This window comes from Artibeus jamaicensis, unplaced genomic scaffold, assembly GCF_021234435.1.
Source record: "Artibeus jamaicensis isolate MK-2021 breed Jamaican fruit bat unplaced genomic scaffold, CSHL_Jam_final scaffold_847, whole genome shotgun sequence".
Classification (NCBI taxonomy): domain Eukaryota; kingdom Metazoa; phylum Chordata; class Mammalia; order Chiroptera; family Phyllostomidae; genus Artibeus; species Artibeus jamaicensis.
The window spans coordinates 27156226-27175769 of NW_026522057.1; the positions used below are offsets into that span (position 1 = coordinate 27156226).

Genomic DNA, 19544 nt, shown 5'->3' on the forward strand with positions numbered 1-19544 from the left:
TAGGTGAAACGAAAGTTTAGGCAGAGAAATTGACTTGCCCACAGTTATAAAGCTAGCTAGGACCAGGGTATGTTTCTGAACTTAACAGAGAAGGACTAGAGATTCATATATGAAAATTATGTTAGTAAGTACTAAGGTATTTTTACATCAGTTATATATATTAAAATGCTAAGGTATGAAGTACAGACTATGACTGCAAAAGGAATTAATTAAAGAGGGAAAGAGTGGCATGGTTTGGAGGCATCAAGGATTACTTGTTAGACAGTGAGGGGTTGGAGTAGACTTGAATGATCCAGAGTTCAACAAATGTTTGTTGAGCTAGTAGTAAAGACTGTGAGCAAACCAAATGTAGGGGATACATATGAAGGCTGCTATTGGAAAGTTGTGGGTGAAAAGGTTATACAGTGAAGACTGGAGATGCAGTTTTGTGAAGGAGGAAATTGGACCTTATATAATCTTTCTTTATTTTTTGAAAATAAGATATAGTTGATAGCAAATATAATAGTTTCAGGTATACAATATGATATGGTATTTGTATATTTTGCAGAAATAGTCATGCACAATAAGTCTAGTTAACACCCATCACCACACATAGTTATGCATTTTCTTGTGTCATTGACACAAGATGACACCTGAGTGTCATTTTTTATTTCCAGCTGCTGAGTATCTAATCTCAGTCTGTATAGCTACTTAAAAATCTCTTCTTCATTCAATTACATGTATTCCCATGTTCCGCCGTGTAGCGACTAGAGACAGAAGCCTTGACATTATCTTCAATTCTCTCTCTTTGATTCCCATTTGGTTGATTACCAAGCCTGTAATCCATGGGAAAGGTTACCAGGATCACCCACAAACATATACCATACTGTTTTTGATTCTAGGGAGTAAAGTTAGTTGTGGATGTGATGATGGGGCTCTCAGATGCTTAAGAATCTCTTCATTATTGAGGACCTCATGGGTTTTCATGGTGAGAAGAGCTGCCTTTTACTATTTTTGCCTTTTCTACACACTCCTACAATTCTGTAATATTCTAAAAAATGCTACTTACCTATTCACATCATTTGTTTAAAAAATATCAAAAGTGACAGACCTGTAGGGAGGAAGCAGCAGCACATCAAATCCAGCTGGTTAAAAACAACAAAACAAAAGTGTAAATTACCAGTTGCTGAAAATGGCACAGGTCTCTAGGCAGTTAGTCAATTTGCAAGTTGCAAGATAAAGCAGGGGTGATAGTAAAGAAAGGAACTGTGCATCCCTCCCAGGTCCCATAGATTGGATCAAATTAACTTTAATCAGAAGTGGCATTTTTTCCACCGAAAACATCTGAGAAGAATTCTGTTTTCTGAATTGAGAAAGTGGATTTCTTTGGAGAATGCCGTTGTACCTTTATGCTTCATTTACATTTCAGCCTTCCAGGTTGCATTTGTTGGTTGCTTGTGAGATTTATGATCTCTGATTGAATATTGCCTGGCTTGCAATTTCCAGGTGTTCTTAAAGGTCAGTGGAGACTAGAGCTCTTTAATATATGTTTACATTGGGCAATAAACTGAACCTGTGATATTTTTTTTTGTGGTTGTGCAGTATGGGATTACTATTTTGCTTGTAGGTTTAATTTTTCCTTGACAATAAAATAGAGAAAATCTGTCAGGGGAACTTGACTTTGAACAGTTGGGAAGACCTCATTTACTCTGGCAATTGCTCTACCATCCTTTTATCTTCCACTGTATGAGGTGAAAGCTTAGAAAAGAATACCTGTGTGATATTGATTAAGCCTGCCAACACATGATCAATACAAGTCTTGTTAGCAGCTTTACTTGCTTCTGAAAGAAATGCAATCTCTGCCTCCTTCAATCCTGCTCAGTGTTATCACAGTTATTGTTCATAGGTGTGATCCTATTCAGTTATTTTCATATTTTCAAACACTTATTTTGAAAAGTTCTGAAGACATAGCTTTTCTTTTTTCCCCTCCCTGTATTACTTTCCTTCTGATGATAATGTCCAGGTCTTTCAATCGAAATGTTCTCTTTTAGTCTTAGTGATAGTTATAGGGTTGTGTTAATAATTTATTAATGTCAAGATGGGGATTATGCAGAAAGCTATAACTTCACATATTATTTAATAAAATTTGCATTTTAAACTGTAATGCTATAGATTTCATTTGGGTATGTTTTAATGTAAACTATAGTACTAAGCTTTCTCACCCATTCTTTAAAGAAACATGTTATTTAATTTTCTTATTTGGTAGGTATTTTGAGCCCTTTATTTGTTTTACAAATTAATGGGGTTTTCAATAATGATCTTTCCAAGATCTTCACAGACACTTGCTTTAGAGAGCTGCCATATTTATATTAGAAACCCCAAATGTAGACTTAATGGTTAGTTTTTTCATTCCCAGGTGGACCTGATAGGAGAAGTAAATGAGCTTTTGATTAGAGAATATGTTACAGACTGAGCAAGGCTAGGGTATATTATCTGTGACATGGGGCCATTGTATCACCCTGTAAAAGCTTGTTGTAATAAACCAAGTAAGCTGTTGTGTAAAAATTGGGACTATTTTATTCTTAAATGTAGGGCTGTTTCTCTTATCAAGAAAATTAAAAAGAACATTCTGCCCTCCATGTGCATTTATTTTACTTATTGCTGATTATTACAGGCTTTTTTTAGTAGATAGAATTTTTAGTGTTTCACCTTGAGCAAATGGTATTAAAGATTTCTTGTGTAAACTCCTGATAAAGCGTATTGGCATATTCTGAAGAGCTATTTTTATTTTTTGAGAGGACTCTGAGAACTGTGAAGTACAATGAGGTTAACATACTGGGACCAGAGGCCAGGTATATGTGAAGCTGAAGAACTGGAAAGGTTAGTTCGGACACCTGAGGGTGGGTACTGTAGGTGGCATTCTCCAGGTCCGTGCTGCCCCATGCTTCGTTTCATAGTTTCCTTCTATCCACTTGTAATTTACTCATTTTTGGGTTTCCAAATGGGAAGTTCATTTAGTTTATTAGTGCCCACTGATTTTGACTTTGTGTTTTCAGCCTCTTACTGTATGTATGTATCCTATATCATTTGACAGTTCTTGGCAGTCTTGGGTGCCATTCCTGGTAATGGAGAGACTTTATGCTGAGAAAAAGTAAGCAATGCTTCCTTCATTGCTGATGAATGATAGCAACTAGATAATTATATGCAACAATCCTTATTTAGAACTCCAGACTTTCTTACTGGGTAATGACCCCTCCCCTCCTTTTATGGCTCTTCCTACTCTGAATGTTAATGCAGTCATTTGGTGCCACCAAGTACAGGAACCTACAACAGTCAGCTGTGGAACACGCTTGTCCTGGATCACCTGGAATTCATGCTTCCCATTGTTCCACATGTAGGAGATGATATTTGTATAGCATCCTGGATATACTGGAGACATTTTGGAAGTGTTTATATGGGACTTTGTGAAAAATTCATTATATTCTCTAATATTCTAAGATAGGAAATGCAATGAGGGAACATAACAAACATCATATTTGCCTGAAATATCCAATAAAGTGTCTTCAGTGGGAAATGAGAGTGTGCTTCTGTAAACCAAAAGTTTTCATATCAGGTTGTAGGTCTAAAATGCATGAAATTTTTGATGAAGACTTTTTTCATGAACATATTAATTTCTTGAAGATCCCTGTTAATGGAGAAAAAATTATTCATACAGTAAGAGGTGGCAAATGATAGAAGAATAATTGTATTTTCGCTAGTTACTGTAAACATCTTTCTTGTCATTAGCCAGAATTTGGTACTTTGATCTCTTTAAGTTACATTTCCAGAGTATGATTCTTTAAACCTAGCCACTTTTCCCTTTTTTCCACTGACAGCTGTAATTGTAATTTCTTGATAAAGCACATAGATTTTAAATCCAGTTAAACCTTTTCTTTTTTTTTTTTAAATATTTTATTTATTTATTTTTTGAGAGAAGGGAAGGGAAGGAGAGAGGGAGAGAAATATCAATGTATGGTTGCCTCTTATGCGTCCCCTGCTGGAAACTGGCCTGCAACCCAGGCATGTGCCCTGACTGGGAATCGAACCGCGATACTCTGGTTCACAGGCCCGCGCTCAATCCACTGAGCTATGCCAGCCAGGGCTTAAACCTTTTCATATAAAGAATTTAAAAACAGTCTGCTTTCTTTCCTCTCTATTTGACTTAATTCTTCTTTAGGATTCAAATTATGGCACCAACTAAATAGTACATGTGAGCCTTTAAAATCTTATTTTTCTGGAATTGAGCTTTTTTTTTTTGAATTTATACACTTACAGTTACTACATGTTTCCTTTCATTTCAGTAGACCTTACAGTGTTCACTTCAGGACTTCAAAAATGCTACCTAGGAAAGCTGTTTTTAAAATCCAATTACTCTGTTTTGTTAATTTGCAAGGTAAGAATCTTTCAAATGGTCCTCCCCAACCCCCAAGTCTTTGTTTGAACAGTGGGTATATTTCCCTTTGAAACATTGGTGGTTTGGAGGTGGGAGGGTGCCGGTGTTCCTCGTATGTGTCTTCTAGATTGGGAACCAGCCAAGACTGCAACAGCCTGGATTTTATTAAATGCAGTGTTTGGTAACATCATTAATATGGAATTTGTCTGTAGGAAACTGTTAACATGTAGAGGGCTTCTCTGTGAATGGAACAGTGCATTGTTTTCATCCTAGGATTTTCAGGACATAGTTCTAATACAGTCTTTCCACTGCACCTTCACAAACTTATTTGGCCTATTGACAATATGTTATTTGCCTCAAAATATTCTTTTGCCTACTTGACTATTTCATCCCCATTTGTTTTGACAGCATCCAGTGTCATGGCTGTTGGTGTTGTTTGTATGATGAAGACTCCTAGATTCATAGCTCTAGCTTCAGAGCTTTTTGACCTCTCAACCACACATGCATTTCTGCTTGAGTATCTTCTAGCCATCTCATACTTAACATGTTCCTAGCAGAATTCCCAGGTTTTTTTTCCCTCCCCGTCACATCAGTAAATGACAGCTCTACTATTCTAGTGACCCAGGCCCAAATCTTGGCCTCTTCGTTGATTCTCCTCTGTCTCATAGTTGGCCACAGTCTGACAACAGATTCCAGTGGCTCTTGTTTGTGGAACCCATCCACAATCTGACCACTTTTTATTTATTTATTTATTTATTTATTTATTTATTTATTTATTTATTTATTTTTAATATTTTTATTTTGTTGATTATACCTTTACATTTGTTCTATTTTCCCCCTCTGTCCCCTCCACCCTGCACACCCCTCCCCCACTATTCCCCCCCTTTAGTTCATGAACACGTGTCTCAAGTTCTTTAGATTCTGTATTTCCCATGCTATTCTTACCCTCCCCCTATCTATTTTCTATCAACTGTCTATGCTACTTATTTTCTGTACCTTCTCCCCCCTTCTCCTTCTCCCACTCCCCTGTTGCTAACCCTCCATGTGATCTTCATTTCTATGGTTCAGCTCCTGATCTAGCTGTCCTCTTAGTTTGCTTTTGTTTTAGATGTGGTTGTTAATAACTGTGAGTTTGCTGTCCTTTCACTGCTCATCTTTTTTATCTTCTTTTTCTTAGGTAAGTCCCTTTAACATTTCATAGAATAAGGGCTTGGTGATGATGAACTCCTTGAATTTGATCTTATCTGAGAAGCACTTTATCTGTCCTTCCATTATAAATGAAAACTTTGCTGGATAGAGCAGTCTTGGTTGTAGGTCCTTGGCTTTCATGACTTGGAATACTTCTTTCCAGCCCCTTCTTGCCTGTAAGGTCTCTTTTGAGAAATCAGCTGACAGTCTCATGGGAATTTCTTTGTAGGTGACTGTCCCCTTAGCTCTTGCTGCTTCTAGGATTCTCTCCTTCATTTTCATCTTGGGTAGTGTAATGATGATGTGCCTTGGTGTGTTCCTTCTTGGGTCCAACTTCTTTGGGACTCTCTGAGCTTCCTGGATTTCCTGGAAGTCTATTTCCTTTGCCAGATTGGGGAAGTTCTCCTTTATTATTTGTTCAAATAAGTTTTCCACTCGTGGCTGTTCCTCTTCCCCTTCTGGTACCCCTATAATTCAGATGTTGGAGCGTTTAAAGATGTCCTGGAGGTTCCTAAGCCTCTCCTCATTTTTTTTGAATTCTTGTTTCTTCATCCTTTTCTGTTTGGTCATTTTTTCCTTCCTTCTGGTCCACTCCCTTGATTTGAGTCCCAGGTTTCTTTTCATCACTATTTTCCTGTGCATTTCCCTTCATTTCAATTAGTTTAGCCTTCATATTTTCCTCTAATTTGTGACTAAAATCCACCAGTTCTGATCACCAGTGTTTTGAACTGTGCCTCTGAAAGTTTGGCTATTTCTTCATCGCTTAGATTTATCGACTCTAGGGCTCTGAGTTGTTCTTGAGCCATGTTTTGATCTGCTTGTGCCTGTTAAGTATGAGGAGAGGCGCCTTGGGCGTTCACCAGGGCGGGGCTACCCAGGTCGCTGGTTTGTGATGCTGTATGTGGGGGCAGGGTCAGAGAGGGAGCATTGGTGTCCTCTCCACTCGCCCAGTCCGCCTCACTGCTTGCCCCCACCTGCTTATCCATCGCAAATGTGCGAGCCGCTGCTCTGTGCCAGCCGCCAGGGCCTGCGTGATCTGTCTCAATCCTCGCCTCTTCACTGGTTTATCTGCGTGCAAATGCTTGACTGACTGCAGACAGCCAGCCGGTCCTCTTCCCTGGGTTCCGCACCCTCGGCTGCCTGTGCACTGCCCAGGGGATCTTTTTTGCCTGCTCTGCTGCTGGCTTCGCCCCTCTCACCGGTTTAGCTGAGCAGTTCGCTGTTTTCGGACTCCGTATTCAATTTTCTGTGTGGTTTGGTTGCGTTTATTGTTGTTAAAACTTTATTATTTTTAGATTTGGTTGTGCGAGGACGCAAAGTGTTCCCACCTATGCCTCCGTCGTGGCGGAAGTCCAATCTGACCACTTTTTAGCACCGCTAACCACTACCTTGCCTGAATCAGTAGTTTCCTAATCCTGCAGCACCCAGAGGGGAGTTTGTCTTGATTCTCTGTGCAAATCCCTACAATAGCGTTTGTTTTTGTTTCAGTAAATGCAGCCCCCTTGCTCCACTTCTTATCTCTGACTTTCTTCTTTGCCATCACTGCTTCAGCCTATTGCTGTTGTTTGTATATGTCAAGGCATGCTTATGTCTTGAGGGCTTTTGTACTGGTCATTCTCTCTAGAATGCTTTCTTCCCAGATAACCTTGCAACTTGCTTCCTTACATCCTTCAGGTTAAATGATTCTGTATCAGTGAGTACCTTAAATAAATTAACAACTCCTCTGTCCCCTTTGCCCAGCTTACTTTTTCTCAATAGCATTTATCACCAACTAATACAGTGTGTATTTACTTGTTTATGTTTTTGCCCCCTGCTCTGCTAACCTGTAAACTCTGTAAGTTTAGAGAACTGTGTGTATCCTGGTCATGCATGTGTCTATAGCTCCTACGGCAGTGCTTGGCACCTAGTAGGTTCTCAGTAAATATTTGCTGAGTTAATGGAGGGACTGTACTCTGGACATTTATGTTTGATGATCAGTGTTACAGCTATAACATGTAAGTGTTATGGTCCAGGCCCTGGGAATCCTCACACCCCCACCCTTCCTAGTCACTCACTAGTTGCTGGCATCTGGAATTGAGTAGTTCTAGTGGCTCTCCACTTTTCTGTTTGAATGACATAAGGTTAGTAAAGGTGGCAGGGTAATACATTTGGTCACACCCACTTAGAATAGCTCAGACATAGAAAATGTTAAAATGAGTTTGGCTTAGACTTCTGATTTTGGTCAGAGCTACTTTTCCTTTACACCTGATTCAGATTCTAAGTGTTTTTTAGGACTGCTCTGGTGAGTTTTATGGTTCTGTTTTTCCCTCGATGTAATTTATAATCATGGATTAGAAGTGCATTATGAATGCTTTTGGTTTTTCGTATATGTATGAAGTGTAATTGTATTAAGTATAGAAGTCAGTCTGTCATACTGTTAATTCAAATGCTGAGAGCTTGTGTGCCATGGTTTTAAATTGCTTTAATATCCGGGCTCTACAAACTAAAAGAAACCCTCTCCAGCTTAACCTCTCCTACTTCTTGAACATGTTGTTTAGAGATAGTAAGCCTGACCAGGTATTCCTGCACATTAAAGGTTACTGTGGCTCAAAGAAAGTTGAAATAAAACTTCTCTGTGTTTAATTGCTTTTTACAGCTTTAAGAAGTGGTTTTCTCAATGGCATAGGTAGAGCTCATCCTTGTGAATTTTATAACCAGATGCAATATTTTCAGCTGTAACAAAGCTTATGCTTTTTATTAGTTTGTAGTATTGCTGTTTGTGTGTGTGTTTTAACATTATTGAAATGTAATTCAATTATCATGTAATTTACCCATTTAACATGTATAATTTGATAACTTTTAGTATATTCACAGATATGTGTAACCACCATCAATTCTAGAACATTTTTATCTCCCCCCCAAAACTCCATATCCATGGCAGTCCCTCCCTAGCTACCTCCCCAGCCCTCAGACAACCACTAATCTGCTTTCTGTCCTTACGGATTTGTCTCATCTGGACATTTAATATAAATGGGATCATATAATATGTGGTTTTTTGTGACTGGCTTTTTTCAAATACCATGTTTTTTTTTTTCTTCAGTTTTAGCCAAGTTATAACATGTGTCAGTATTTCCTTTGTTTTATGTATTGATGTGTGTGTGTGTGTGTGTGTGTGAGGGGGGGGGCACCCATCCATGCATTCATCAGTTGATCCTTGCATGTGCCCTGACCAGAGATTGAACCTGCAACCTTGGCCTATCAGGAGGATGCCCTCTAACCAACTGAACTACCTGGCCAGGGCAGTATTTCCTTCTTTATCGCTGGATAATGTTCTATTATACTGATATATCATCTTTTATTTGTCCATCTACTTGGCTTTTATATTTATTTTTTCTACTCTTGGTTTTCTATTTATAACCATGCTTTAGGAAGGTGACATTTGGAATTCTTTCCCCTTTCAGATGAGGGATTTGGTTTAAAGGCTTTTGGTTATATTTGGCCTTGTGGGCACCAGGTTTTCTCTTTAGTTTTGTGATAACAGAAGCATCCACTTGGCCCTGTGATCAGAGCAGGTCACCAGTGAGTAATACTACCTTCAGGCCTTGCCAGGAAGCATAAGATTTTCAGGATATTTACATCTGTTTTCCAAATTCAGCATCACACATCTGTGTAATTAGTATTTCAGGCAGTGTTTTTTAATTAGTCCAGTTTATTTCAGAGAACAAAAAACATGCTGCATTATTTTTATAATGGTGTCATCTTTATGAATTACATATTGGTCAAGCATAATTTTGAATAAACACAGATGCTTAAACCCTTTCAAATCTCTTTGAAAGATTATTATGTTTAAAGCAGTTGTTCTTACTGTGAGCAACTTTGCTGCCCAGAGGATATATGGCAGTGTCTGGAGATATTCGTTGCCTTGATGGAGTAGTGGGTTGAGGTACTAAATTTACATGGGGAGAGAACAGGATTATAATGCACAGGACAGGAACCCCATCCCCCAAATCTGGCCCAAAATGTTTATCACACCATAGGTGAGAAGGTCTCGTTTCTTTATCCATTGAAGAGATGCACCTGTTGGCAATGTGCAAAAGTAAAAAATTCTCTATGTGATTGGCAAATGTGATTCTCACATTTAACCATATAAGAAAGCAATTGCTTGTATGAATTAGTGTGTGTTCTTTAAATAAAGGGAGGGCTTTGTATTTTTTTTAAAACCTCCTTGAGCACCTTATTTTTGGTAATTCCTTACTCCTACTTCGAATAAAAAGATTATGTGTTGTTTGTTACTTAATCTTGAGTTGTTCATCGTAACCTAGAGTTTTGCTGTTCTGGGTACTTATCCTACGTTTGCAGGTCCTGTGTTTTGTTATTATGTCTTTTTGGAAGAAATTAAGATATTTGTCGGAGTTCACCATTCTTAGTTCTCTCAGTTTTTCCCCAGAGCTTCTCAAGGAGTTGAGGCAGTGCTACTCTAAGCATTTCTGATTAAGGGACATTCGTTCTGTGCTTCTGTTTTGATACCACAAAGGGCACTCTCTGAATTTGACTAGTTCATCCCATCTTGGTTATTTAGGTACTTCCAATGAGACATGTGTCCTGGAAATGAGTATATAAACTCAGGATTGGTTGAGTTTAAATATTTCTTAATCCTAAATGTAGAGAATTGTTGAAGGGACTTGCATAGACATTTGCTTCTGTGGTTGGACTTGGTCAGGTGGAAGACCGTTCCTACCCATTTATTTTTTACGTGGGAGAATAGTTCTTAATACCACAGCGGTTTTCAGATAAAACCCTCTGCGTGGGTTTATAGATCTGCTGACCCCACATTTCACTGTTACCTTGCATCTTCATCAGTGATTTTCTTGCATATTATGATATATTCTCTGCAGCAGGTTGGTATTTATGATAATGTCTGTTTCTTATCCAGTGAGTATAAGTGGTAGAGTGACAGATATTTCCCTTTCCAGAGGCAAAGTCATTACATTTTCTTTCTCAGTATGTAGGTATAAAAGGAATAAAACAAAGCTGGTTTCCCTTTGAAAGCAGTTGCCCAGCCACAGCGTGCCTCCTTCTGGCTTCAGCTGCTTCTCTTGCCTGGCATAGTGGGTAGCTCACTTAGGTCTTCCACACTTGGACCATCTCATTTTGTTCCTAAAAGAAAAAAGCTAAAATATTTATTGAGATACACAAAAATGCAGAAATGGCAGTGGCAGAAGTGCTCGAGGTGCTTTGGTTCCTTCCTGATTTAGGCTTTCAGAGATAGTGGATTTGAAAGCAAGCTTGCTTGGATGGCACTAACAATTCCAGGTGGAAAATAATCTCCTGCTGAACACAATGAGTGTTTCCAAAATGCTCTTTTCATCTCAATAGCCTACAGTATTGGATAGCTTGGCTTTCAAGGCTGTGTAATTTGAGGCAGCAAAGCCTTGTGGTTAAGAGTTAACTCCTGGAGTGAACAGAGTTCATAATCCTAGGTCTATCACATGTAGCTGTGTTATTTTGGTCTACTTGCTCAGACTCTCTGTGCTTATCTTTACATTGGGAAGATGTACATAACAATAGTACCTGTTGAATAGAGTTAGGGTGTCCTATGACCTGGTGTACATGTTTTTCCTAAATAATTATTGATCTTTTTAGCTCTCATATATGTCCCAGATGGACAATAAATTATTTTTATTGCTCTTTAATAATGAATATTAAATTAATTAACATGTATAAAATGCTTCTGCATATTTAGTGCTCAGTGAGTGTTAGCTGCTTTATTATTTTAGGGGTTCCTCCTTTCTACTTAAGCTTATTTCCTACAGGTTTTTTCTTGTAACTGCCATCAAGGACCACGATTTAATCAAATACTTTTTTTTTTGAATTGAAATTTCTTGCACCTGGAATGTTTCCTTTGTTTTGCTCCTCCTGGTCATATTCATGGTTTTTGAGCCAGCTTCAGTACCACCTCAGTTATTTACTCATGAAATATTTTCTTGCCCAAATAAAAGTTTCCTCATAATGCCCTCTTGAGTGATCTACCTTATGTGTGAGAGGGAGGGCTGGAAAAAGTAATTCATGACTCAGGTTTATGTGCCAGGCAGTGAGTCAGGATAGAATACAAGGGAGGGCAGAAACACTCAAGGGTGAGTCCCTCAGCCCCTCCTCAGGCTTCTGGCTTGAGGGTACAGTTGGATGCTAATGAAATCACACAAATAAATGAAATTATACTTGTGGGAAGTGCTGCAGAGGGATTTTAGAATTTGCATTGGAAAAACTATTTACACTCACTTCCTTGGTGATCTCAGTCTCATGTCCTTAAAAACTAAATTAAAAACTCATTTTTTATCTCTAGCTCGGACCTCTGACTACTTGATGTATTTATCTGTTTTTTTACAGGCTTCTCAAACTTAACATGTTTCTATCTGAGCTCCTAATCTTTATCCCCCAACTCCCATGTCAGCTTCACCCATCCATTTGTCAGGTCAGATCCCTCAGGGTTGTTCTTGACTTCTTTGTCACACCATACCTCTCAGTTAGCCAGCACAATATATGTGTGAAACAATATACCCGTTTCACGCGTGTATTAAAAATAAAGTAAAATATCTCTTCTTCTGTATTGCTACCTTCTTGGCCCATCCCAGCTACTGGTCTTTTACCTGGGGTTTCAGGTGAGCACCTTCCCACACCAGTCTTCGTGGTTGCAGCCCTTCAGGCTTTTCTTCAATAGCCAGAGTTATCTTAAAAACAAGTCAGATCATGTCTCTCTGTGATACTTGGCTTCCCGAAGTAGCTGAAGTGTCATTCTAGTCATTTTATGTCATTTCATGACACTTGAGTAAAGGCCAAAGTCCCTCCTTTACTTCAACTGATTCCACTTTCTCTCTTTCTTGTGCTACTCCAGCCCCTCTGGCCTTCTTTGTCTTGAGTGTGCCTGTCTCACTCCTGACTCTGGACATTTGCTCCTGCTTTTTCTTCTGCCAGAGTGGTGTCCCTTTGTACGTTCTAATGGCTTCCTCTCTAACATTCTTTCTTACTCAGGAGCAGAGCCACCTCAGTAAGAGCTTCCTTGACCATTATTTAAAATTGCAGTCCTCCTACCCTTCCTGTTTCTACTGAATTCTTCATTTAAGATCTTTTCATGTAATAAATACACACACACACAGTTGTGAGTACGCTGCCTATTCTTGTATTACTACTTATTAATCATTGTATTTTCTATACAAACAACTGTAAACCGACTTTTGCCCTACCCTATGCATGTTTGTGTGTGTATGTGTATAGAGGAGACAGAGACCTCCTTCCCTTGAGTGTCACTTAGTTATAATGTTGATGAGGTGCTGTAGGGACTCAATTCTCATTTAGCCTGTGGGAAAATTGGTTTTGTTACACATTGTTTTGCCAGAGGTCCAAAGAACCTATTGAAGACATTAAGTGAATATTATTATCCTGTTGTTTGTAGCAGGGGTGACAAACTCATTTTCACCCCTTGCCACATCAGCCTTGCGGTTGCCTTCAAAGGGCTGAATATAATTTTAGGACTGTATAAATGTAACTACCGGGGCCACATCAGCCTTGTGGTTGCCTTCAAAGGGCTGAATATAATTTTAGGACTGTATAAATGTAACTACTCCTTAACAGTTACTCTGTGCTGCTGCTGGGTAGAAACAAGATGCCAGGCCAGATAAAACAAGGAGGAGGGCCGGATTCGGCCTCTGGGCCTTGTGTTTGTCACCTGTGGTTTAGGATCTGTCTTCCCTGCCTCTCGACCTGCTTCACAAGGGCAGGGAAGTTTGTGTGGTTCTCTGCTGTTTTCTTGACACCTAGAGCAGTAACTAGCACACAGTAGGCATTCAGTAGACATTGATTCAATGAATAGATAGATTGCTGTGACTCTGATGTGTTTTATATTAGATCTTCCTTTTGTTTTTGTTAAAGTATTTCATACCATGTTGCCTGTTTAACTGGATTGAACTGTGGATCAGCAGAGATGCTTTCAGCATGTTTGACTTTCTTCCTGGAGAAAACTGTCTTCTTTTTTGGGGAGGAGAAAGCAAAGTGAGTGTGTTCCTAAATCTGTCTGAATCATCAGCATGGATACATGCAGGAAAAATTGGCACCTGTGAAGAGCTGGTGACCCTAGCCGCACAGATTATAACCTGAGCAGCAGGTTGGAATCAGGTCACATGGGATTTACCTTTGGAAAACCTGCCTTAGAATCATTGGCAGTGTGGCTGTGTGCAAATGATATCTTCTTAGTTCTTTTTCTGAGGTGGGTGAGGTGACTTCTGTCTGGTTCATTTTATTAACTTGTTGAAAGAAAGGATCAAATGGGATTATTACAGGGATCTGTAAACTCCTTATTGTTACAAATATGCTGCTGTTGTATTGTCTAATTTGTAGATCATTTTTACTAAGTTGAAGTGACATCTACCTTCTCAGCGCCATCTGGTTTCTGTATGGGTCCCTTGTCTTGAATGTCATATTAATGTTGTATGTTGGCCATTGTATAATGAGGCTTAGAAAAATTATAATTCTATAGGAAATACAGAGAAAAATGTTTATATCCTCACTGAACTATATATTAGAGCCAAATAGAAATGGTAATTTGATTGATTTTTGCATTGTAATCCAGGGTTCTTAGTGATCTTAAAGTTGGGCTACACACACATGTAGTTGATGCCTTGTCTATCGTTTCTTTTCTTTTCCTTTTTTTAATTTTTATTATCCTCACTTGAGGACATTCTCCTCCTATTCTCCACCCACCCCAGCATTGCTTTTAGAGAGTATGGGAGAGAGAGAAACATCAGTGTGAGAGATCAATTGGTTGCTTCCCTTGGTTGATACCTGCCCTGGCAGGGTGGGGAGGGGAGTCACATATGCCTGGACCAGGGATTGAACCTGCAATTTAGGCATGTGCCCCAATCAGGGGTTGAACCCACAAACGCTGTGGTTATGGGATGATGCTCCAATCAACTGAGCCATACTGGCTAGGGCTCTGTTGTGTTTTTTTTTGAATTTTTCTTCCTTGCTTACTCTTGGCAAAAACAACTCTGATTTCTTTGTGAATAGAAACACAATGTATGATTTTTAAGGAGTTGTGTTGAATGTACAATTTGGATTTCCTTCCTTCTTTTTGAGTGCTAAGTAATATTTTTACTCAATTTCCTAGAGTAGTTATCTTGTTTGCCATAGGGAGACTGATCTTTTTCTTACATTTATCAGAAGTCTGTCTGTCGTACATATGAGAATTTTTCAGCCTAAGCTCCTTGCTCTTTTTGGACTTCTGGTAGCCCTGGGTATGTTTTCAATGCCAGAAGAGTGTTTTAGCAACTGTGTAAACTAATAATTTTTTCTCTTCCATGATTGGCTTGTTTATGCCTTAAACTTAAGTCCAGTGGAGAAAGTAATATGTCTCTTTCTGTATTTTCAGTTGCTAACACCAGTGGCTTACTGGGACTTGGGATTTTATTACTATCTACTTAACAGATGATTCATCTAGGTGGGAGTTTTGTAGGCACTAGAATAATTTTTCATTTTTTGGAAATATGTTTAGAAAATTATAATCCTATCTGAAAGCATATTTGCTGTGTAGAAGGGAGTGATCTCAGTTTGTACTACATGCTTTCACCTTTCTAACTTTCTTTGTAGATTGTCAGGATTATTGTGTCTTCATTGGTTTAATACCAAAGGTTGTTAACATTTTTTAATTTTTGTAATGCCTAAGGGTATTTGAAGTGCAAATGGGAGGTCCTTTCTGGTATCAGCTTTGACCTCTGAGCTTTGGAGAAAGTATATGATAATTTTTAGGTTTTTTTGGCATGACCAATGAGAATTTCCTTTGCTTCTGAAACATATAATTGCAAACTGATTTGTTTGTTATTGTCAAAGTCAAGAGGACCAGTCTTTTGGTTTTTACTTGGCTCTAGTAACATGAGAAATAGATGGTTTTCAAATTAATCAGTTGCCTCCTTTTTTTCCATTGGAGCATTGAGGTAAGGGCCATGAGTTTTTCCTTCACTGTACTTTTAGTTCCTAATGACTGGCACATAGATAGTGTTTGGTATTGTTGAACACATTAGATGAGATAGTGGGGAAAATGATTAAAGAATGGAAAAGATAAATTACTGGTTATTATGTCTGTTCCAAAACTGACCTATAAACAAAATATTTTTCCCTCCCTATAAAATTTTTATTAGAATTGGTGTTTATTAGAGTTTGGTATTACTCACTCTTATTATTTTAAGCTCTTAAATTTACACTGTACTTTTTGGGTTTAGTTCTGAGGAGTAGTTTAATTAGGGAAGCTATGAATAGTGAGAATTTGGAAGAATGTAAAAACTACCTAATATTTCCTAAAGATAGAAGGTTGTTTTGGAAACTGTTATGTTTGGTTAAGGTAGAGATAATATATCTTTAGAGAAACCATTTGTCTTGGAAAATAACTAGGATAGTAGACTTAGAAGATGTGAACAATTGTAATCAAAGGCAAGAAAATCTACTTTGGAGTTGTCACGTTTATTTCAGTCAACTCTTAAGTTTATTGTTGGAGGGGCTCTGGAAATTCAGAGAAGTGGCTAGAAAGCGTCTTAAGAAGATAGTAACACTGTGAGATATCCTGAGACATTTCCCAAGGCTATATAAATCATGTTTTTTTTTTCAGGTGGTAATAATATTTGCTATAGATTCTTTTTCTTCTAAGTTAATTTTATGCTGTGAAGTGCCTTTTGTATATTTGTACCCATTATTGTTGTTTACCAGTGTACACTTTCCTTAAAAAGGAGAAAAGAATTGATGTACAGAAAGTATAGTTTATCTTATGCATTAGACTTTTTTTTTTATTACTGCTATTATAGAAAATTCCAAATCATATGCTAGCTGAGGCCAAAACTGGATATAATTAATTTTTGTAAATCACTTGCACTGTTTTTCCTATGGCTTGTGAGAAGTTTTTAGGGTTAAAGCAGGAGTTAGAAATTCATTTAACAAGCATTATTTTAGGAAAAATGTATGAGGAAATTATAAAGTAAAACCAATTTCTCTTTTTTCTCCTAGCATTTTTGAAACATTGGGGTTGTTGGAGTGGTTGGATTTTCCCTGGAATTGAGTGAGAAATTCAGAAGACTGAAGCCCAGGCTTACTGTCTACCTTTCACGGAGGCCTAGCCGTGAGAGGACAGAAGAAGGCACGTGGCGAATCATGACAGCTGACAAAGACAAAGACAAAGACAAAGACAAAGAGAAGGACCGGGACCGAGATCGGGACCGAGAGAGAGAGAAAAGAGACAAAGCAAGAGAGAGCGAGAATTCAAGGCCACGCAGGAGCTGTACCTTGGAAGGAGGAGCCAAAAATTATGCTGAGAGTGATCACAGCGAAGATGAGGACAATGACAATAGTGCCACCACAGAGGAGTCCACAAAAAAGAACAAAAAGAAACCACCGAAAAAAAAGTCTCGTTATGAAAGGACAGACACTGGTGAGATAACATCGTACATCACTGAGGATGATGTTGTCTACAGACCGGGAGGTGAGGAGCATTATTACATTGGGGTCTTTACCAAGTGTTTGTGGAGGGGAAGCGACACCAGCATGCAGGTGCATTTTTGCCTGGTGAGGCAGGCATGGAGCCCAGAATGGTAGATGGCATCCTGGGTGGGCAAACTCAAGGTAGTGAGCACCTTGACCCACTTTGGCCAGTTGGATTTACTTGCTTCTTACTTGTGTCTGTCACCACATTGTCTTTCCTGTTGTTGTGGGGTGTTTTTTTTCACTTGTCAGTGCTTCCCTTGTTTTCTACTGCTGCTGCTTCTCTCCTCTAGCCTTCAACATCTGCTCAGTGGTTTTCATATTTGGACTTCACTCAGATTAGGATGTAGTGACTCTGGTGGAACCAGTAGACCTTAGGTTCTTGGAGACAGGAAATTTTACATGAGCTGTAGAAGAGACCAGAAGCTAGAGACTTGTTTTTAATGACCTTCAGACTAAGGTTTATTTCTCCTCATAAGCTTCTTTTCTAAAGAATTGAGCTTTAGGCTCTGTAATCAGTGATAATAGATGAAGCCAAGTAACCTACTTTGTTTTTCAAAAAATATACTACTGAGGTTTCATAACACTGTTCAGAGAAGACACAGACCTAGTTTTCAGGTGAGATGTGGGGAAATAAGGGATTCAGAACCTGTTGGGCACCAGCAAAACCTTCCTTTTTCATTTAATGTATTATATGTATTAATATACTTTTCTTACGCAAATCAGTAAAACTAGCTAAAAGTCATTTTTAATTACTTCTTGCTGCTGAGGAATGACATGAATTTCATATGAGCCACAATTAATAGATTAAAAGCCCCCTAGTTTGATGTTTGTCCAGGGAATGGAGATCATAAGGTGATTATTGTGCTGTTAACCTGGTACAGCTGTTTTACTGAGGAGTACTCTGTTTTGAACTTTGCATAAAGTATCATTCTTTCCTCTCCTCCCCTCTGCCCCCAAATTAGTCTTGAATTTCTAAAGAATCATTATTTGAATTTATACTGGTAAACTTATATTCACAACTACAGTTTCTTGGTTGATATTATTGGAAGATATTTACATAATATAAAGTGATCACAGTTGAGGTTGTAGGGAGAATTAAAGCTCTGCTGCAGAGACTCAATAATGTGTAGGTCACCCTACCGTCAGTGTCTTTGATTCAGACTTAGATAATAGACAGTAAGAATTCCTTAGCCACTGAAAACTGTCTCATCACAGAGTTAGCACAAAATGCTTGCTATAGACCTATTTAGTTCTAGATCACAAGAAAGGAACAGAATGTGTTAAATATATATTATGGTGATAACTTAAAATAAGATCTTATTTGTTATCCTTTTTTCTTGGTGCATAATAATTCAATGTGGTAATGTGATCATTTCGATCATTGTCTGAAGGCCAGCTGCCTAATGCAGTATTGAATTCCAGCCTTTCTGAATGGAATTTAACTCCTGTGTCAGTCAGCCACGATACTTCCCTCAGATGTTTGCAGTCAGATACATGTGGCAAATGCTGCACACATGTCCCTCTTGTGAGAGAGTATCATGATTCAGAAATTCTGCAGTTACAGAAACCTCCTTACTAGTTAAAAAAAAAAAAAAAAGGAAAAAAGAAACCCAACCTTGCCCTTTTCTCCATTTATGGGACTATGGCACACTGTTTCTTCTGAATAACTCCCTAAGAAAAGCCAGTTTTGAGAGAACAGCTTGGGAACTGTTCCACATACATGCGTATTGCACCTTCTACAGGATGATGGGAAGCCCTTCCTGCTTGAGGTTTAGAAGAGGGTGTGGTGGAGGGAGGTTGCTAAGGGCTTATTTACATAATGCTTTGGGAATAACTGAGGACCCTTGTGAAATGTGAAAAAGATAGCTCTCTTTGGGTGCTAAATATCTTGTTATAAAAGATGTATAGAAACCAAAAATGACCACTTTGTGCGAAGGGCTCCTTGTGCTTGGGTGGGTGATGTTGCTGTGGCCTAGCATTTACACCTTGTCAGGTCCAGTGGATGCTTGACTCTTTGGTAAGGAGACTGTCTTTGACCTCATCAGTGGTTGCTTTTCTTGGGGGAAGAAATTTCTTGGCATTCAAAACTAAATGACTTCAGTTGCCTTCTCAAAAAAGCTCCTTTCTAAATGAAGGGTTGTTACATATTGCCTATTAGGTTTATCTAAACTGAAGGATCAGAAGGAGGGTACTATGATTAGGTTCGCAGATGGGACTGGATTCCTTTCCTTTCCTTTTCCCTTCCCTGTCCTTTCCTGTCCTTTCCTGTCTTTTCCTGTCCTTTCCTGTCTTTTCCTGTCCTTGTCTTTCCTCATGCAACTATAATAACATCTTTTATTAGTGATAAAAAACAGTTATCCTCACCCAATAGCAGAGATTTAGTATGCGTAGTTATACCTTAATGTTTAGGTGGGAACTCTATGGGACATCATAAGGGATTTCTTCAGGT

The 19544-nt window shown here is 38.6% G+C and overlaps 1 protein-coding gene across 7 annotated transcripts in view; it reads left to right on the forward strand.

Annotated features, from left to right (window-relative positions):
- Positions 1 to 19544, forward strand: part of RERE (arginine-glutamic acid dipeptide repeats) — a 387180-nt gene that overhangs the window by 128782 nt on the left and 238854 nt on the right. For 6 of the 7 annotated variants that reach the window (XM_053660331.1, XM_053660333.1, XM_053660334.1 and 3 more), the window contains one exon: positions 16622 to 17093. In XM_053660331.1, the coding sequence (XP_053516306.1) occupies positions 16766 to 17093 (328 nt within the window). In that variant the 5' untranslated portion in view covers positions 16622 to 16765. Of the gene's footprint in view, positions 1 to 4347; positions 4412 to 16621; positions 17094 to 19544 lie in introns of those variants that run through there. The other variant, XM_053660332.1, reaches the window with a different exon arrangement.